The 22,739-nt window shown below is 36.7% G+C and overlaps 2 protein-coding genes across 2 annotated transcripts in view; both read left to right on the top strand.

The window, feature by feature from the left end:
* The window catches only part of LOC129717131 (uncharacterized), a 150,188-nt gene that overhangs the window by 33,845 nt on the left and 93,604 nt on the right, over positions 1-22,739 (top strand). The gene's annotated exons all lie outside the window — the stretch shown is intronic.
* LOC129717130 (uncharacterized) lies at positions 15,487-17,468 on the top strand. The gene is made up of 2 exons (XM_055666974.1): positions 15,487-16,165; positions 16,222-17,468. The coding sequence occupies exons 1-2, from the start codon at positions 15,518-15,520 to the stop codon at positions 17,446-17,448; spliced, it is 1,875 nt and encodes a 624-aa protein (XP_055522949.1). The 5' UTR covers positions 15,487-15,517; the 3' UTR covers positions 17,449-17,468.

Genomic DNA, 22,739 nt, shown 5'->3' on the forward strand with positions numbered 1-22,739 from the left:
ATTGATTTTTGAAATATGCAGATTTGTAGAGTCGGTGTGCAGATTTTTATTGATTCGCAGATAATTATATTTTGTCCAGAGTTTCTGCAGATTTTTGTCATAGTTTCTTCATATTTACACAGACTTTCTCAACATCTGTGAAAATTTTTGCAGACTTTCGCCTGCGCGAACGCAATTTTCTTAAATCACAGACAATTTTTTATCAGACTTCAAGCAGATTTTGTCGGTTTTTCGAGTAGTTGCTTATATTTTTCGAAATCACCTGGCATCTCTGATTTCCTGTATTAATTAAGCAAAAATGGTAGCTTTTAATATACCTGTTTCAAGCAGCAGGCAAAGTATCGATACAGCTGGTATCGATGCTCCTCTCCGATATCAGCCTGGTATCGATACCATTAAAGAAAAATTATTGATACTCGAATATCGACCCATCTGCAATTTCGGCCAATGATAGTCAGTAGAATCGTAGCGCTAGCCCCGCAATTGTCCTATACACTTTAACAGTTGGCTGCGAAGTCTGTGTATAAGAAACAGAAGGTCGAGTTCCGAATCGGAATGTAGCACCAAGGCTTTGCTTTGCAATTGGTGATAAAAGAGTTGAAAAAAAAAACACAGGAGGGTTGTGTACAAAGCCACGACCGCAAAATTGAAGTAGAATACTTTTACAAGAAAGATAGCTTTGGAAATACACTCGATTATGTTGCAGTGTACAACGCAGCAAGCAATGCAAATCGAAGTTATCGCTACATATAGCAAAGAGTTAAAAATCATTTAGTTCGAATCAAACAACCGTTGAATAAAGACATACTTTTAAATGGTTCTTCAATATATTTTAAGTCCAGTCCGATTATTCCACTTTGTCAGCCAATAGATTAGGGTTATTAATTTAATGGTGTCAAGCGGTATAATTTTTCGTATACTTTTCGTATATTATTACATGTGTATGAAGGTCGAAATTCTGCTGTAATGTCAAACTTTAACCGTCTTCTTCAAAACGTTACATCCTTGTTAATAAAGTGTTGTGAATTTTTCAAAACAGATCGTGCAGAATCGTGAGCAGAACGTGCCAAACTTTTCTGTTTGAAATCGGATTTGTTTCGTATATACCGCTTGTTAACAACAGTATCAACAAATCGTTATAAACATCACACTGCTGTGCATTTGCAGCAGCATCAAACTTTAGTTGCAGTTTATTAATAACCATTCATTATGCTCTTCCAAAAATATTTAGTAGCCTTGAAAAAGGCCAATTGCTGCAATTGCAATTTCCATTCAATCATTGCATAAATGCTTCATGGTCAGATATACTCGCTGCAACTGCTACGCTATTCGTAGCCATACCACAGTTGTGGCCGCTATACGCTGCCATTGGTAACGCTGCTTCTGCATCAGCTGGCCCAGCTGCTTTCGATGCTGAGATCCGCTGCAACTAGTGCGCTACCCATTGCTGTACCCCAGCTGTGGCCGCTGTTCGCTATCGCTGGTATCCACTGCACTGCTACTGCTGCTGCTAAGAAATGACTGCTGTTGTCGCTGTACAGAATTATTATGAGCGGCTTCGGCTGAAACAGGCCAAATAGCATGTTTTCAACTACAAGGTATATGATTCTGTCGACCGTGCTTGGGAAGCAATCATATAACGACCAGAGGTCGAATTTTTCGTTTTGATAAGGCTTGACTATTTTGAATAGTACAATAGTTTGAATAATAAAATTACAATTATCTTCATTTAGGAACAATCTTAGAAGAATTTCCAATCTATTGCGGTAATTATAAAGGAAATCCATCGAATACTAACCGATTTATTAGCATTTGAAATTGGACATATTTTTCCCTTATTTTGGTTTTAGATTTTCATTTCACATCCCTATGTAGCCGAACTTCCTGAGAAAAGTATTCTACTTCAAAATTATTTTGTCTAACCATCTCCATATATGCGCTGAATATGAATATGAATATGAATATGAATATGAATATGAATATGAATATGAATCTGAATATGAATATGAATATGAATATGAATATGAAAATGAAAATGAAAATGAATATGAATCTGAATATGAATATGAATATGAATATGAATATGAATATGAATATGAATATGAATATGAATATGAATATGAATATGAATATGAATATGAATATGAATATGAATATGAATATGAATATGAATATGAATATGAATATGAATATGAATATGAATATGAATATGAACATGAATATGAATATGAATATGAATATGAATATGAATATGAATATGAATATGAATATGAATATGAATATGAATATGAATATGAATATGAATATGAATATGAATATGAATATGAATATGAATATGAATATGAATATGAATATGAATATGAATATGAATATGAATATGAATATGAATATGAATATGAATATGAATATGAATATGAATATGAATATGAATATGAATATGAATATGAATATGAATATGAATATGAATATGAATATGAATATGAATATGAATATGAATATGAATATGAATATGAATATGAATATGAATATGAATATGAATATGAATATGAATATGAATATGAATATGAATATGAATATGAATATGAATATGAATATGAATATGAATATGAATATGAATATGAATATGAATATGAATATGAATCTGAATATGAATATGAATATGAATATGAATATGAATATGAAAACGAAAATGAAAATGAATATGAATCTGAATATGAATATGAATATGAATATGAATATGAATATGAATATGAATATGAATATGAATATGAATATGAATATGAATATGAATATGAATATGAATATGAATATGAATATGAATATGAATATGAATATGAATATGAATATGAATATGAATATGAATATGAATATGAATATGAATATGAATATGAATATGAATATGAATATGAATATGAATATGAATATGAATATGAATATGAATATGAATATGAATATGAATATGAATATGAATATGAATATGAATATGAATATGAATATGAATATGAATATGAATATGAATATGAATATGAATATGAATATGAATATGAATATGAATATGAATATGAATATGAATATGAATATGAATATGAATATGAATATGAATATGAATATGAATATGAATATGAATATGAATATGAATATGAATATGAATATGAATATGAATATGAATATGAATATGAATATGAATATGAATATGAATATGAATATGAATATGAATATGAATATGAATATGAATATGAATATGAATATGAATATGAATATGAATATGAATATGAATATGAATATGAATATGAATATGAATATGAATATGAATATGAATATGAATATGAATATGAATATGAATATGAATATGAATATGAATATGAATATGAATATGAATATGAATATGAATATGAATATGAATATGAATATGAATATGAATATGAATATGAATATGAATATGAATATGAATATGAATATGAATATGAATATGAATATGAATATGAATATGAATATGAATATGAATATGAATATGAATATGAATATGAATATGAATATGAATATGAATATGAATATGAATATGAATATGAATATGAATATGAATATGAATATGAATATGAATATGAATATGAATATGAATATGAATATGAATATGAATATGAATATGAATATGAATATGAATATGAATATGAATATGAATATGAATATGAATATGAATATGAATATGAATATGAATATGAATATGAATATGAATATGAATATGAATATGAATATGAATATGAATATGAATATGAATATGAATATGAATATGAATATGAATATGAATATGAATATGAATATGAATATGAATATGAATATGAATATGAATATGAATATGAATATGAATATGAATATGAATATGAATATGAATATGAATATGAATATGAATATGAATATGAATATGAATATGAATATGAATATGAATATGAATATGAATATGAATATGAATATGAATATGAATATGAATATGAATATGAATATGAATATGAATATGAATATGAATATGAATATGAATATGAATATGAATATGAATATGAATATGAATATGAATATGAATATGAATATGAATATGAATATGAATATGAATATGAATATGAATATGAATATGAATATGAATATGAATATGAATATGAATATGAATATGAATATGAATATGAATATGAATATGAATATGAATATGAATATGAATATGAATATGAATATGAATATGAATCTGAATATGAATATGAATATGAATATGAATATGAAAACGAAAATGAAAATGAATATGAATCTGAATATGAATATGAATATGAATATGAATATGAATATGAATATGAATATGAATATGAATATGAATATGAATATGAATATGAATATGAATTTGAATATGAATATGAATATGAATATGAATATGAATATGAATATGAATATGAATATGAATATGAATATGAATATGAATATGAATATGAATATGAATATGAATATGAATATGAATATGAATATGAATATGAATATGAATATGAATATGAATATGAATATGAATATGAATATGAATATGAATATGAATATGAATATGAATATGAATATGAATATGAATATGAATATGAATATGAATATGAATATGAATATGAATATGAATATGAATATGAATATGAATATGAATATGAATATGAATATGAATATGAATATGAATATGAATATGAATATGAATATGAATATGAATATGAATATGAATATGAATATGAATATGAATATGAATATGAATATGAATATGAATATGAATATGAATATGAATATGAATATGAATATGAATATGAATATGAATATGAATATGAATATGAATATGAATATGAATATGAATATGAATATGAATATGAATATGAATATAAATATGAATATGAATATGAATATGAATATGAATATGAATATGAATATGAATATGAATATGAAGATGAATATGAATATGAATATGAATATGAGTATGAATATGAATATGAATATGAATATGAATATGAATATGAATATGAATATGAGTATGAATATGAATATGAATATGAATATGAATATGAATATGAATATGAATATGAATATGAATATGAATATGAATGTGAATATGAATATGAATATGAATATGAATATGAATATGAATATGAATATGAATATGAATATGAATATGAATATGAATATGAATATGAATATGAATATGAATATGAATATGAATATGAATATGAATTTGAATATGAGTATGAGTATGAATATGAACATGTATATGAATATGAATACATGTCACTGGTCGGGCCAACGATTCTGATTACCAGCTTAGCACGTCCGGCATTGGATCTATTTTGTACTCTCTCTCCGAATTCATTCTACTGGCTGCAGTGTGCGTTGTTACCTTGAATTTTAAAGTTGCGTCTGCGGTCGAATTCCGACCTCTAAGTATCATCCTAGTTCCGCAAATATCCATTTTGAGTAGTATTTGGTCATTTTTGGTGGTTTCAGATGTTGGAAGTCATTATATTAAATTTGAAAATGGCGGCCTGGAGGTGATTTCTTGTTTCTCGGCATCATCTACTACTCTCATACAATAACAATTTTCTACGGTGGCGTGTAACTAATTTTCAATCATTTACCGCAAAAACGAAGGAAGTTCGTCGAAAATTAACCAAGTTATAACCATTTGAAATTGGACAAAAATATTAATAGTTTTTTTCTTAAACCTTCATTTCATACTCGCCATTTTTTCCGTGTTGGGTATTTTATCACTGCGACCAATTTTTTGATCTTTTGTGACATATGCCCTTTTTAATTTTGCTAAGTCAGGATAACGTACCACTATTGGAAGTGGCCGTCATGATATGACCAATAGCATTAGTCCAGTCTGGTATTACACTTCGCATGAAGCGAATAACCGTACTGGGAGTTGTTCTCCAGATTTCAGTGGGTTCTAACAGCCCCCTATTGAAGAACTTATGTCTTTTATTAATATTTGCCGAACATCGGCATAACAGGTGTTCCGAGTCTTCTCTTTCCATGCCACATAAGCGACACGTATCATTTTGAAGTTTTTTCATAAGCTTCCAGTGATAACGGCTCGGACAATGTGTATTCAGTATATGTGCTTAGAACTTTCTTTGAAAGCTCCAGTATTTTGCGAGTCATAGGACCGTTCGGTGACCTCTTTGACTGCCTACCAATGGAAGTATTTGTCCAGTTGGACTCCACCCTCAAAATTTCCCATTCTTCCAGCTCCATTTTAAGTGAAGAAGTGGATAAGCTATAGAAAGGTTCTGGTCCTATGAACTGATGAGACGATCCAAGTCTTGCAAGTTCATCGGCTTTTTCGTTCCCATCGATTCCACAGTGACCAGGAACCCAATATAAATTTACTTGATTATTGCAACCCAGTGTTTGAAGTGATTGAGAACACTCCCAAACAAGTTTTGATGTGCATGTTGCAGACTTCAGAGCATTTAATGCTGCTTGACTGTCGGACATGATGCAAATGTTTGAGTGTCTGTTTTTCCTGCGTAGACATATAACAGAACTTTCTAGTATAGCTTGGATTTCGGCTTGGAAAACGGTTGGCCATCGACCCATCGGAATTGATAGATCTACTCCTGAGCCTGTTACTCCTGCTCCCACTCGATCGTTCATTTTTGAACCATCTGTGTAAAAAACAATTGATCCCGGACGGAGATCGGGACCCCCGCGTTCCCAAACATCGCGCTCAGGTTTAACTATTTGATATCTTCTTTCAAAGTTGTATCTTTTCACCATCCAGTCTTCATTGTTGGTTACTAGGGGATTGATACGAATAGTTTTTAGAATATTTAGATGACCTGTTAGGTCACCTTCAAAGAGTTTTAAGAGTCTTTTAATCCTTAAAGCACTCTTCTCTGCTTCTAATTGTATAAACTGATGCAGTGGTAGCATAATGAGTAAAGCTTCCAATGCCTTGGTTGGTGTACTTCTCATTGCACCCGTTATTGAGAGAGTAGCTAGCCGTTGAAGTTTTTCCAACTTATCTTGAGCACCTCTTTCTTTTGTTTTTGGCCACCAGACCAGTGAAGCGTAGGTAATTCTGGGTCTCACAATAGCCGAATAAATCCAATGGATCATTTTCGGTTTTAGTCCCCATTGTCTACCAAAAGTTTTATTACATATCCATAGAGTATTTGTGGCTTTGCCTATAACTTGCTCTAGATGTGTATTCCAGTTAAGTTTTTTGTCAAGGAGTACCCCGAGATATTTGACGTTGTCTGAGAGTTTTAAGAGCTCAACTTCAAGCTTATATTATTTAGCATAACTTTTCTCCTTCGTGTAAATGGAACGATAGTAGTTTTTGAAGGATTTACATTTAGACCTTCCTTATCGCACCACGAGGAAACAATGTTTAGGGCAGTTTGCATTCGGTTAGCGATGATATCGTCATACTTGCCACGAACAATTATGACTATATCATCAGCGAACCCAACTATTTCAAACCCTTCATCTATCATTTTTTTAAGAAGATCATCAACTGTTAACGACCACAATAGAGGAGATATCACTCCTCCTTGCGGGCATACTTTTATTGCTTCTACACTTATGTACGAGCTTCCAAGGTTTGCTGATATTTCTCTTTTTGATAACATCTCGGTGATCCAATGAATAATGCAATCGTCGAATTGAATCATGGGATGAATTATCAAATGCACCTTCTATATCAAGCAACGCCGAAAGTGTAATTTCTTTCGCTGCAAAAGATTTTTCTAGTTTTGTAACAATAAAATGAAGTGCTGTTACAGACGATTTACCCTCCTGATATGCAAATTGATATTTGCTGAGAGGAGATTTGGAAAAATATGATGACTTGATGTGTTCACCGATTATTTTTTCCATTGTTTTGAGATGGACTGACGATAAGCTTATAGGCCTAAAGGATTTTGGTGATGTTTTGTTCCTTTTATTGATCTTGGGGATGAAAATAACCCGTACTTGTCGCCACGCTTTCGGAATATAACCTAGAATAAGGCTTGACTTAAGTGTTGTGTTAGAATAGGTATTAAAACTGGTTTACCCCTCTGTAGTAGTACTGGATAAATCCCGTCCCTACCAGGTGACTTGAAGGGCTCAAAGGAGTCTATTGCCCATTCAACTCTACTTTCAGTAAAAAATTTGTTAGCCAACGTAATTGTATCATCCCTGGTTCTATCCAGCCCAGTCGTGATATTCACTATTTCGTGAATTTCCGTCCTAGTTTCAGGAATTCCAGTTCTCGATGCAGATGTACTTTGGTCTACACGTGAGTCAATAATGGACCCGGGAAAGTGTGTTCTCATCATAAGCTCCAATGTTTCGTTAGTAGAGCTAGTATAAGAACCATCTTCTTTCTTTAAAGTACCTAGTTCATTTGAATGATTTTTTGCAAGGACTCTTTGCAGCCTGGCGGCTGCTGGAGTATTTTCGATGTTTTCACATGTATGCCTCCAATGTGTCCTCTTTGATCTTCGAATTTCCTTGTTATAGGCGGTGAGGGATTGTTTTTATTCATCCCACTGTTGAGTTCGTTTAGCCCGGTTGAACAATTTCCGGGGTTTTGAAGTAGAATACTTCTCTCAGGAAGTTCGGCTACATAGGGATGTGAAATGAAAATCTAAAACCGAAAAAAGTGAAAAATATGTCCAATTTCAAATGCTAATAAATCGGTTAGTATTCGATGGATTTCCTTCGTTCTTGCAGCAATAGATTGGAAAATCTTCTAAGATTCTTCCCAAAATAATATAATTGTAATTTTATTATTCACACTATTGTACTATTGAAAATAGTCAAGCCTTGTCAAAACGAAAAATTCGACCTCTGATTGGTCGTTATATGCTTGCTTCCCAAGCACGGTCGACAGGATCATATACCTTGCAATTGAAAACATGCTATTTGGCCTAAATAAAAGCGTGTTTCAGCCGGAGCCGTTCATAATAGTTCTAGACAGCGACAACAGCAGTCGTCCTTCCTTAGCAGCAGCACTAGCCCTGTGGTTGGTCACCACGTCTCAGGAGTAGCGCGGTTTTTCTCAGCGTGTGTCGCCAGACAGCCATTATTCCCCTCGTGTTGGGGCAGCATGAAGATTGCCATCAGGAAATCCAATTTCGGAAATCAAAATGCCTTTTCCAAGGCAAATAAACAAGTCATTGAAAGTTAATAATTTTTGTCAACGCAAGCAAGCATTCTGTGTTGCATCCTAGCAATTTAAATTTGTCGCACCCGTCTAATTTACTGAATGTGAAATAGCTTCCACAGAGCATGTTGTCCGTGTATCTTAATTCCCCCAATGTTAGGGCAGCTCAAAGGTTGTAATTAGCAACCGATTTTTAACCGCAACATGCTTTTTTCAAGGCAAATAAAAAAATAATTGAAGGTTAATAATTTTCTGGCATCAACACAAGCAGACATTCTGTGCGAGATGCAATCAAATTCAGTTGTAGTTGTCTAATTTTTACTTCATTTAGTTAACCCCCCACTGTAGGGGCAACGCAAAGGCTGCGAACGGCATAACCGACATTGAGTAATAAACTGCCCTGTTAGAACGCATTCACAAAAGCAGTTAGTTCTACTATGCAGAGCTTATATGAAGACGATTCAATCAATCTGCATAAACAGAATTTCGTCGTCTCCCAAGTCCCAGCTGCCAAGTTGCAACATGATGCAACACGCAACAGCGAGCAAACGACATCGCTTGATGTTACAAACCGCAATAAGATACGGGTTAAAACCGTTGCGTGTGTGAGAGCACCATCGGTGTTTATTCGCTGGATTCAAAAATCAAATGCGAATTGTGGAATAGCTCGTCTAAAGAACATAAGGAAATGGTTAACCTGAACTGAAAGGCGTGGCCTATTACGTAGCACCCTTCGGCTATAAAAGAGTGTTTCTGTGAAAACTAGCTACATTCATTAATCGGAAGGTGAACTGGATGGACCGTCCACAACGTTGACAGCAGTAGCAGCAGATATCGGCACTCAGCAGGAACAGACCATAGCAGCGGGTCGCGCCTGTTGCTGCCTTCTACTTAAACAAATCACTTGCTTTGTGGTTGGTCACCACGTCTCAGACCTCTGCCAGGCTGAACGCCAACGCGAGCGATCGGGCGAGATTTTTGCGGTACATCAGCCGGCATTTTCTCTAATGGAAAAGTAGGATCATTTTGTTTAGAAGAATATTACTGTTGGTAATATTACAGAGATTCGATTGCATCATATCCGATATGGAATTGAACAATTGTTCTTTTGAGGACAAATAAAACACTTAATTTGAAGAGTTAATAGCTTTGGGTACCAGTAGCAGTATGGTTACAGCCTCAGCGGTAGGTGCAGCCGGTACTTCCCTAAGGCCGATGTAATAAGGAAGTAAATGGAAGCGGCTCGGCGAAACAATTCGGGTGTTCTTAGACGCGCAACATTTTTCGTACGATAGCGGCGGTATTAGCGGTAGATGCATTTCACTTACCCCAGTAAAGCCGTGTCTAATTTTCAATGTGAAAACACCTTTCTATGGTGTTGGCCGTGCGCATTAGGCCTCTGCCAGGCTAAACGCGATAAGCGGCGCGAACCGATACGCCGGCCGTAGGTTAATTTACAGCCGTAAGTAGAGCTGTGTAAAAGTATTCTACTTCAACCTTGCGGTCGTGGCCTTGCACACAACTCCCTGTGATTTTTTCCGAAGTTTTTGTAAGGATTGATTCCACCAAGGTACCTCTCTGTTTGTAGAACGTATCTTTGTAGGACAGCAATCTAAGTATGATTGTTGGATTAAATTTGAAAGATATTTTGAGTTTATTTCCAGCTCTCTGTATGATTTGGAACATCCTTCAAAACCGTTCAAATCACCCATTAGTTTTGAGTTATATTGCTCCCAGTTAGTTTTTCTGGGATCTCTAATAAATTCAGTGTGTTGTTGATTAGCTTCGTAATCAAATAATATTTGCTTGTGATCAGATAAGGATTCTTCATCTGATACATGCCAGTTTTTTATCCTACCGGAAATAGTCGGACTGCATAATTTTAAGTCAAGAATTCCTTGTCTTATTGTATTTACAAAAGTTGGTTTATCTCCTTTATTACAAATATCTATCCCTTGTGATGATAAGAAATCTAAAAGGTACTCACCTCTAGTGTTGATGTCTGTGCTGGCCCAAACCGTGTGATGAGCGTTTGCGTCACATCCTATTATAAAGGCTTTGTTTTGTTTCTTGCAATAAGAAACCAATTTTGCGACCTCTGGAGGGGGAACTTCGCCCATGTCACCTGGAAAGTATGCTGACGCTATACATATTTCAGTCTTGCCGTGGGTTGTCGGTGCCTCCAGTATGATCGCTGTCAAATCTCTCGAAATAAATTCTGTGAGTGGAAAAAAATTAACTTTCCCGTTTACTAATATCGCAGCTCTCGGTGAGGGCTGACCGTCGTCGTATATTAGCTTACATGTATTTGTAGGAATTCCTTGTATCCTACTGTTATGTATCCATGGCTCCTGGATTAAAGCTACATCCAGTTTGCTTTTTGTGAATCTCCTCCAAAGTACAGCAGTTGCTCCCTTTGCGTGGTGCAGATTCACCTGAACGCATTTAATGTTTTTGCTGTTCATTTCTGGTTTTGTTTGAGTTTCCGCAACGTTGTGGTTCTCCCTTTCCACTGTTTGCTATGCGGTTGCCAGTGTTTGGATTTTTGTTCGCCTGCAAATTTATTTTTCTGAAGGTCGGCATTAATCCATTATTTGTCCTCGGACTATTGGTTGTATTTCTATTTACGGTGTGTGTGGTACGATCGGTCTGCTCCGAGTTACGTCTCCTATCGTTAACACCACTCGATCCTGGGATTTGGCTTTGAGTGATTTGGTTCGCTCTAGCATCTCCAGTTTCGTTGCGGGTTTTTACGATGTTGGGACCGCTGCAGAGGATGACTAGATAGCCCGATTTGAACGCACAGTGTCCAAATTTGGGTTTTAGAATCTACTTTCTTTGCTCTGCTACTCTCGAGATTATCGCATTCTGTGTGTCGTTAAGTTGCTGGGTGGTAAGTTCTGTGTTTGGATGGCCTGCTGGAAGGATACCCAGCGTAACACCATCAACAACATCTTTATACGACGGACGTACTCTTTGACTCCTAATCGCCTCGATTCGCTGCTGAACGGATCTAGTAGCCGTTGATTGAACATTTCCCGTTTGGCTTGGCAGTTTAGGGGGACGCGGATTGCCACTGCTGTTTGACCAATTTTGGTCCGAATTTCTAGGGCGTTTGGAGAGGTCTTTTGTATTTAGTGGGGTTTGAGCCAACTGGAGTGCTTCCTGTCGGTTATACCCACTTTCCCTCAGTTTCTTGAGGCGTTTTTGGCCTGCTCCACTAAGTCTCCCGTTTCGGTTCCCATTTTCGTTCGATGGGATTTTAAGTTGCTCCGTACCGGTTGGCGGCAGCTGGGTTGATTGTGAAGTTGATATGGAGGTTACGTTAATACCATCTTCGTAGTCGTCGTCATCAACGTATTCACCCTCTATAGCGGCGTCACCAGTTTTTTTTTGGAGAGTTCAAGATGGATGAAGAGCAAGAAAGTGCATCATCGACAGACTCATATTGCAGTTGAAAGTCCTCTTCGTTCCTTTCCCTGTCGATATCCATCTCCAATCCACTCAGTCTTCCCTAAGAATGGCTTTGCAGCCATTAGTAGCTTGCTGAAAAAAAAACGAAGAAAGCGATATAAATTTTGGCCAAGTGGAAAGAAAACAGAAATAAACTCGAAACTTTGTCTAACGGCATTAAAAAAAAAAATAGGAAACATGGAAACGTACTTGCAATATTGATAAGTTTGCAATTTTTTTGAGAGCAATTTGTTAATAAAAATGTTCAACCGCATTCATAACAAATAAAATCTTGTGGAAACAAAATAAAATATTCAACTTACTCCACGTTCGCTTACAGAAAAACTGATTTCAGGTCTGTAAGGACTTAAGCTCTTCCGAGCTGGCTAAGAGCATTGAAATTGACAGCACGGTTAAAAAGCCACAATTTTTCATTTAGTTTTAGTTTGAGCACCTGCGTTGGCAACTGGTTGACAAAAGCGAAAAAAATTGCCCTTAAGCTTCGATTAGAAAAAAAAAAAGAATATAGCCTTTTAACCGTTCCTGTGAATTTTGATGCTTCCAGCCAAGTCAGAAATGTCAAAAAGGACTAAGTTTGGGTTTTTTCTCTGCCTCCCCTACCACTTAGCTCTCATCTACGCTGATTTCTATAATAATTTTGCGTGACTTCCTCTTAACAAAATAGTTTCTTAGACAAAAAAATTAGACGGACGCACAACGAAACTTCTATTTGGCAGGAGGAAAGACACTCGCTAGAGTAGAGCAGTAAGTGTGGAAAAGGAAGGGTAAAATCATATTACACACAAGCACGAATAAATAATAAGCATACTGGTTCTCGATAGCGCTACTGATAATAACAGAAGTGTGGAATACAGTAGTCACCTGAGCATATTTCACAATAGATCAACGATCTGGCCGCAGAGAAGAAAAAAATTAAATGAAAGTTAAAAGTTGAATCAAAATAAAGAGAAAGTTTAGTAAAATTGAGTCGACACATGAATGAAATGCTGATAGTTGAAAAAATCCCCAATTTTATCTATCCTTTATTTTGTTTCTCGTCTTTTTAGCATTTTTTCCTAGTAACAGAATTTACCGATTATTGTTATTTTATTCGATTAAAATTATATCATTTTCATTCTCATCAATGATTTTTGTTTTCAAATTTCAATATATATTTCGTAGCGTATACCAGTAACCTATTACACCCCAGTACATTGTCTGCTGCCTAAAAATCAAACTCCTGACACGTTTCTTCAATCTGTTTGTTGTCTTGCCAGTTAGATATCGAGTATCAAAGTAGAGCGCTAAGATAATCAAAAACAAGTCGCGAAGCCCTCAAGCGTTTCTCAATATTCGCTGAGAGGTTTCTTTTGATAATAAATGAATAAAATAACAATTCTTCAAAATTTCTGACTTGACGGAGAAATATTAGAAGTTTAAAAAAAACATTTCGCGACCCCTCCCAAAGCGTAGAGTTGTAATTGAAATGGGTTAAATGCGATATAATTAAATTAAATTCAGCTAGGGATTGAGTAGATTAAATCACAAAAATGCTTGATTTAACGCAATGATTAAAGAATTTAATTCTGAACTTTTGAACATTCCAAATTCAATAATAACCCAAAATCCAAACAACCAAACGTGCATGAAATCGTCTTCGCCGGGTGACAACATACCGAAAAGCTAATAATATCAGTATTAATAATAATGCACGGGCACAAAACGGGTGTTCCTTTATTTCTGCTCTAAAGTGATATCAACCCACTCCACGTGAGATTTTTTTTTTAAATCCTAAGCTAGATTTCGCTGCATGCTGCCACCGGCAGGCAGCTCATCTACCAAACCGGCTGCCGCTGTGCAGGAATCAGCAAGAAAACCACTTCTGCCTTATGTATTAGTATTCACGTGGTGTTTGTATCTTTTCCAACCTCTTTATCGCACACGTGTTATGATAACCGTGTGTGCAGTACACAAAACCGAAGAAGGACTAAAACCCCCCGCCGAAATATCATCTGCTCCTGGCCTGCTAGGGATGTTCCAGGCTGCCGGGTTCCAACTCTCACTCACAGCCAGTGTGTGAAGTTGAGTCAAAAAAGAATATACAAGGATTAGCACTTTTTCCGCCCAAGCTACAGACACGTGTGGGGAAAAGTGACAAACCTAACCTAGATGAGACACAACTCGTTCGAATTCCTCGACATACTCGAAGTGCTTGGCAGTGATAAGTGACGGAAACACATCAAGCAGAGGAAGGCGAGGCAGGGCAGGGTACCTTCCACCGCAATGTTTCGAACCAGGAGAGCAAACCTAGAACCGAGATGGAAGCAAACCGTTCGGCGTTCCAGCGTTCTCCCAGCAAATTCATTCAAAATTTAATTTAGGAGTGGAAAAGAATGCTTAATGCATTTGCCACTGCTGCTACTGCTGTTGCTGCTGAGTGAAGTGGGTGTCTCCGGTTTTCCGGGTGGGCTTGAGGCTTGAGTATAAGCAAAATAAAATTCCATCCTGTGGAATACATACGTTTCCGATCGGCTAATGGGTAGGGTCGGGAGGAAGTGTGAGAGGAGATGCGAAGAGGGTGATACATTTCAGGATACGGCCTCAGCAAATTATTGAATTTACCCGAGTTGAGAAAGTGAATGTGGGTGATGTTTTTTCAAGGATCAATTTGATTCGGAGTGTTCGTTACAGACTTCCGTTGCGTGCGGGATAAAGCTGAAGAGTTTCGATTTTTTGGTTACAGTTTACCATCTTTTGTATCTCTTCTTAGGGTTTTTTTGTTTACATATAATGATTTTATCCGAAAGACTGTTAATCAAAAAAGGCACTTGGAAAATCCTAGCAAGCTGTAACTCCAAACTGTCGATAGATTCCAGCCAACATTTTTTTTTTTGAACCAGAAGAGCAATGATCCACGGCCATCGCTGCCACCTTCGTCATCATTCGGGTACCCACCTCGCCCCTGTCCTTCCGGGTACCTCCGCGTGCGTTAAGCTGCGCCGTTTCATCCGCTCCCAGCTGCTGGTGGACCAGGATCATCCGGAAACGAGAAACTATCTCAAGAGCAACGCCCAGATTTGCAACGAAAACAAACGTCAGGTGAGCCGTTTCCCACCGTACGTTATCCATCCGTTCAGTCGCTTCCGGAAGCACTGGGACCTGGTCATCTTTGTGGCACTGGCTTCACACATGCTGCTGCTGGCGTATGATTTCTCTTTTTTGATATTCCGGCCGGAAAGTTCCTACCGGGGGGCGATCGTGTTCGATCTGTTCCTGTGTGCCATCCTGGCGGCGGAGATCGGTTTGAGGTTTGTGACCGGATACGTCGTACAAGATACCAACGAAATCGTACTGGAGCCACACCGGATTGCGATGAATTACCTGAAGTCTTACCGGTTGGTGTACAACTTGCTTGCGGTGCTGCCATACATTGTCCTGTTGGATTACTTCAACCGAGGGTATTATCAGTACGAGGTCACTACGTATTTGCTGTTTGTCACCTACTTGTATGTGATTAACATTTTCCGGTTCCGGGAGATTTTTGCCTACTTTCAGGTTTGTTCAAAGCTAGATTCCATGACTTCAAAATAATTCTAATTTATTTCTATCAGACACTACCAAGAATGTTCCAGATTAGTGAGAAGAAAATATTGGTGATGAAGGTGGTGATGAACACCATCTACGTGCTTCACTGGAGTGCCTGCTTGCGGTACATCCTGCCGGAGCTGTCCGTCGTACCGGAACCTAGGTCGGAAGATATCCTATCACTAGGAAATCCGCTGCTGCGTACCGACAACTTCTCGGTGGGACACTTTCTGGTCGATGTACATTGGCGTCATTTTCGGAACGCGAATTTTCCCGACTACCCGGTGCAAGGGGAGCGTATTATCATCGAGCCACCGATGTACTCCGAGTATCTGCAGTTCTATTACTTTAACCGTCCGGCGGATGAGCGGCTGTACGACCGAGACTTCGTCCTGATGAAGCTGGACAGCATACGGAAGAATGCGACAGTGGCGAATCGGTATCTTGTTAGTTTGATGGCCACGATAAAGCTCAGTCTACAAGCGGGAAGAGACGACAGCGCTGGTATGCATTTCATCATCACCGCATTGTCGACATTTCTACTCGTGGGAGGATGGATTTGGTTCACGTATATTACTTTGATTATGGTTCGAATTCTCTCCTCCTCGGAAGTGTGTCAAACTAGGTTCGAAGAGTTGGTCAACGAAATAAAAGCCTATGCGTTCAACAAACGACTGAGTTCGTTTCGGGAGAAAAAAATGCTACAACACTTGGATTATCGATACAGAAAGAATTACTTCGACGAAAAAGCGATCGTGCGAATTCTGCCGGATAATTTCCGGAGAAACATTCGAATGGAAGTTCGTCGAAAGTTTCTGAAGAACATTGAACTTTTCGAAGATTTGCCGCAAGAGCTGATCGAGGACATAGTGGATTGTTTGAAGTACGAAATTTACCTGGAAAACGATATGATCATCGAGGCAGGTTCCATTGGAGATTCTTTGTACTTGTTGGCAAGCGGAACTGCGGCTGTTTATTCCCGACTGGGCACGGAACTCGGCCATTTGTTCGACGGGGCTCATTTCGGTGAGATTTCGCTACTACGATCGGATCATGAAAGGAGTGCCACCATCATCGCACTGGAGGACTGCGAAGTGTACAGGCTGACATACGAGAGTTTTCAGCAGTTGATTGAACCCAACTCGCCATTGCTGCTGAGAATGCACAAACTGGCAGAGAGAAAACTGGCGAAAGAGACCAGATTCGGGGGGAATGTATCCGAGGAAGAGATGTACGACAATTTTTTGCAGTGAAGAACTTTACTTTAGCATTAACTGGATTAATAAACTTCTTTAGTTTTTTTTTGTAATATGTAGTTCATATAAATATATTGTTATTCATAATAATTATTTGACGAGACTCAGTAATTTATTTTAGTACATTTCAGGAATTGGGAGGATTCAAGATTTGAGGGTTTGAAGTAGTATCTGGGTTTTAAGCGTCCATGGATTTCGAAATATTTGAATTTTGAATGTACTATGACTTAGAGATTTTTGTATTTTGGGATACTGAAATTTCATAGCTTAAATAGATGCGCAACTAAAGTGCTTGCTATCGAAAGGTCAATAGGTGGCGCCAGCAACAAGTGCTGGTCGATTTTAAAATATCTAAAACGTGATGAACCAAGCTGAGACATATGGTAAACGAATCTCTTTGACACGTAAGTGATTTTATTGTGGCATCATTTACTATTGATTTTGTGAAAATATCTAATTATGTTCCAAAAAATCGGTATTTGCGGGAAGTGTTGCTTTACTCATCTCATCCAATAAAAACGGCGGCTGAAGCGCATCGAGAGTTTATTTTTTTCATGGAAATAAGTGAAACAACGAGCCGTGATTGGTACCATCGGTTTGAAAACCGTAATTTTGACAACTGCCTGCGTGATGGGAGTCTAAACACCTTCGAAGACGCCAAATTCGAGAATTTGTTCGATGAGGATCCATGTCAAGCGCCACATCAAACGGCTTCGTTTCGGCTCGGCCGAATGTAAACACTGTGAAGGTTATTTGGTTACCAGCATGACAACGGTCTCACACTGCCAAAGTCGTTAAAACTTATTCTCCAGATATTGTCGTGTCCGACTCTCACTTGTTCCGCTCGATAGCACCCCTAGTAACAATTTCGGTTTTATCAAAGTTTTATAGCGCTTAATACAGCCAAAACAGCAGTATAAGACTTTGATAAAACCTGTTTTGGTACTTGGGACATGATCTGGTTGATCAGCAGTTCCGCTCATTAGGCGTCGAAAAATCAAAAGACGAACACTTTATCATAACGGTTTTCAAAATCTACCAGCAAGATGGAACAAATTTGTTATTCACGATGGACAATACTTTGAATGACTTATAGGAGACACTTGATGGGACTAAAGGATTTTAGAAATTTTAATTTTAGGATCTTGGGGTTTTAGGATTTTAATATATCAAGACAATGAGATTTTCGAATTTAAGTATATACAGTAAAATACTTTTTACACGATGGATACGACGATTGAAAAAACGTCGTAGAAAAATCGTGTAAAAAACACGTGCAAAAATTTAATTGTATAAAAAACCACCTTACTATAGTCTGTTACCGTTACTATTACTTTCTGTAGCTGTTTTACGCGAGGACACGCAAAATCGTGTAAAAAACTGTGCAAAAAAATCGCATTATTCAAAAAAATAAACGACGAAATCAAATATACCGCGTTATTTGAATCGTCGTAAAAAAGCGTGTAGAAAGACCTCACTCTGTTCTAATTTTATAGGGCTATGGGATTTGAGGACGTTAAAATTTCAGGATTTTAGAATCTCAGGAATCTGAATTTTAGGATTTCGGGGTCTCAGTTTTATAAAATTTTAAAATTTTTGCTGTCATTTTATTGTTTGACGGTCTCAGGGTCCGGAAATGAAATTTTGATTTATGAAGATTAGAATTCCAAATGTCTCAGCTTGGTTTATCAAGTTTTATGAATTCAATGAGGATTTTATGATTTTGGGACAATTAGATGATTCTAATATCTTAGGATGTTGATGTGGTAGAAACTACATCTCAATTAACCAGCACGGATTTATTCCGATCGGTTCGGGACGATCAGTAACTACTACCCTTCTAGATTTTTTGAGAAGGGAGTACAAGTAGACATTATATGCGGATCTGAAAGCAGCATTTGATTAGATCGACCATTAAATTCTGCACAAGCGAGCCTTCACGACTAGGAGCATCCTAGCAGCTTATTACAAAGTTGAATTCTTATTTGACGGGGACAGCCCTTCGGGTGCGATTTGGCTCGTGTGGCAACTCAGCTCTCATCAGTACTTCCGGGGTACCCCTAGGAAGCAACCTTACAGGGCTTTCTTCTGTTCACGTTATGCTTCAACGATAAAAGCTCTGTTGGGAGTTAGATACAAACTCATTCATGCAAATGATCTTAAACTGTATGTTATAGTTAACTCGATCGAGAATTACGTTCGTCTGCAGGCTGTGCTGAATATTTTCGTTGACTGGTGTCAATGTTAAAGCTAAGCCTTTACGCAACATTCCAATTGTGGGGCTAGCGCTACGATCCCACTGACTTTAACAGTCTCTCCCGAACCGGGGCTCGAACATACGATGACTGGCTTGTTAGGCCATCCTTGTACCAAAGTGTGCAGTGCTGACGTTCCAGTATCATGCTGACGAATTTTTGACATTATAATGTGTAGCAAGAAAAAAACACTGTAAAAAGTTCAGAGAAAAAATGTTAAAATACTCAAACGTTCATAACTTTTTTGTTTTTCATTTTACCATCACCAAATTTTGACAGATAGTAATACATATAGTCATCTTCACTGTGTAAAAACATTAAATTTTTATAGAAGGTATATTTTGAGATATTTAATTTGGAAAATTTGGCACAGAAAAAAAATCTACAGTCAACATATTTTTTCTTGAACTTCAATTTTATTACCTACAACTTTGCTGAAGACAACATTTCAATCAAACAAGCCGATTTTCTGATATAACAAATTTTATCTATCAGTCACATTTTTTCTTAGGCCCTTTTAAAACAGCAGTCGTGAGTCAACAAGAACAGTGGATATCATAAAATGACCTTATTATCAGCGGAATCGGAAATGGTCGATCAGGATCGATTTGCGCAGTACCATGGAATGACTCTCTAGGAATTCTCCTGAGCCAAAGCTGGACTTCAATCTTCACTGCTTCTATAGTATCTAAACAAAACCGACAACTGGTTTCCTGGTGATTATGATTTTAAGATTGATTTTCGGATACCATTATCATTTGATTTTATGGGACGTTAAGATTCTAAGATTGTATAATTAAGGATTTTAGGATTTGATGATATTACGAATTCAGAATTCTCAATTTCAGGATTTATTATTGCAAGAACTTGGGATTTATGAAGTTTTGGATTTTAGAATTTTGGAAAATTGTGATTTTTCATTTTCAGGATTTGAAGATTCTGGATTATGGAAGGTTCATAAGGATGTTCGGACTTTTATGTTTGAGTGTTCTAGGATTTTGGGGTTTTACTAATACGAAATACTATTCAAAATTTGTTTTGTTTTTTTTTATTCTGCGGCTGTGGAATAAGAGGATTTTATGGTTTGGGCTTTTGGGATTACTGTGTTTTCAGTATTCCATTATCTTCGTCGTTTTCCCTTATTTTAACATTTTAGCAATTGGGAAATTTCGAACTTTCAGTTTCAATGGTGTAGGATTTGGGGTAAAGTTTAGGGGTCTTGGTATAATAGGATTTTGGGATTCTTGGATACTAGGACATATGCCATTTTGAATTTTCAAATTTAGTGAGTTTAGCATGATAGGGTTTTGAAGTAGAATACTTCTCTCAGGTAGTTCGGCTACATAGGGATGTGAAATGAAAATCTAAAACCGAAAAAAGTGAAAAATATGTCCAATTTCAAATGCTAATAAATCGGTTAGTATTCGATGGATTCCCTTCGTTCTTGCAGCAATAGATTGGAAAATCTTCTAAGATTCTTCTCAAAATAAGATAATTGTAATTTTATTATTCACACTATTGTACTATTGAAAATAGTCAAGCCTTGTCAAAACCCAAAATTCGACCTCTGATTGGTCGTTATATTAGCCTTGTCAAAACCCAAAATTCGACCTCTGATTGGTCGTTATATGCTTGCTTCCCAAGCACGGTCGACAGGATCATATACCTTGCAATTGAAAACATGCTATTTGGCCTATATAAGAGCCTGCTTCAGCCGGAGCCGCTCATAATAGTTCTAGACAGCTACAACAGCAGTCGTCCTTCCTTAGCAGCAGCACTAGCCCTGTGGTTGGTCACCACGTCTTAGGAGCAGCGCGGTTTTTCTCAGCGTGTGTCGCCAGGCAGCCATTATTCCCCCCGTGTTGGGGCAGCATGAAGATTGCCATCAGGAAATCCAATTTCGAAAATCAAAATGCCTTTTTTAAAGCAAATAAACAAGCCATTGAAAGTTAATAATTTTTGTCAACGCAAGCAAGCATTCTGTGTTGCATCCTAGCAATTCAAATTTGTCGCACCCGTCTAATTTACTGAACGTGAAATAGCTTCCACAGTGCATGTTGTCCGTGTATCTTAATTCCCCTAATGTTAGGGCAGCTCAAAGGTTGTAAATAGCAACCGATTTTGTACCGCAACATGCTTTTTTCAAGACAAATAAAAAAATAATTGAAGGTTAATAATTTTCTGGCATCAACACAAGCAGACATTCTGTGCGGGATGCAATCAAATTCTGTTTTAGTTGTCTAATTTTTACTTTCACTTTATTTAGTAAACCCCCCACTGTAGGGGCAGCGCAAAGGCTGCGATCAGCATAACCGACTTTGAATAATAAACTGCCCTGTTAGACCGTATTCACAAAGACAGTTAGTTCGACTATGCAGAGCTAATATGAAGTCGATTCAATCAATCAGCAGTAACAGAATTTCGTCGTCTCCCAGTTGCCAAGTTGCAACATGATGCAACACGTAACAGCGAGCAAACGAAATCGCTTGATGTTACAAACCGCAATAAGATACGGGTTAAAACCGTTGCGTGTGTGAGAGCACCATCGGTGTTAATTCGCTGGATACACTATCTACTGTCTACTGAACGCAATAATCTGCTTACATGCGACACGGGGACGGGAACATTTTCTTCAACCAAGCTGCACAACACGACACAAAACATGTTATTTTGTTGCTTCAATGAGAGTGCTATCGGTCCGGCTCGACAGAATGTTCACAAGAAATCATTTTTGTGCATCCGTGCTACGAAACTGAGGAAAAACTTTAGAAACTGAAAAAAGAGGTGGAGCTTATCAAATGATCGCTCTGAACCAGAATGAAGTCACACATATTTTTCAAGTTATATCATTCCACCACGTACGTAAAATAATTCATTCCTATTTTCGTCCCTATATAAGAGCCTGTTTTAGTCGAAGCCGCTCATAGTAGTTCTGAACAGCGACGACAGCAGTCCTCCCTTAGCAGCAGCGGGAGCGAGCGGTGGGTACCATCGATAGCGGATAGCGGCCACAACTGTGGCATGGCTATGCAT

Source organism: Wyeomyia smithii, chromosome 1, assembly GCF_029784165.1.
Source record: "Wyeomyia smithii strain HCP4-BCI-WySm-NY-G18 chromosome 1, ASM2978416v1, whole genome shotgun sequence".
NCBI lineage: Eukaryota > Metazoa > Arthropoda > Insecta > Diptera > Culicidae > Wyeomyia > Wyeomyia smithii.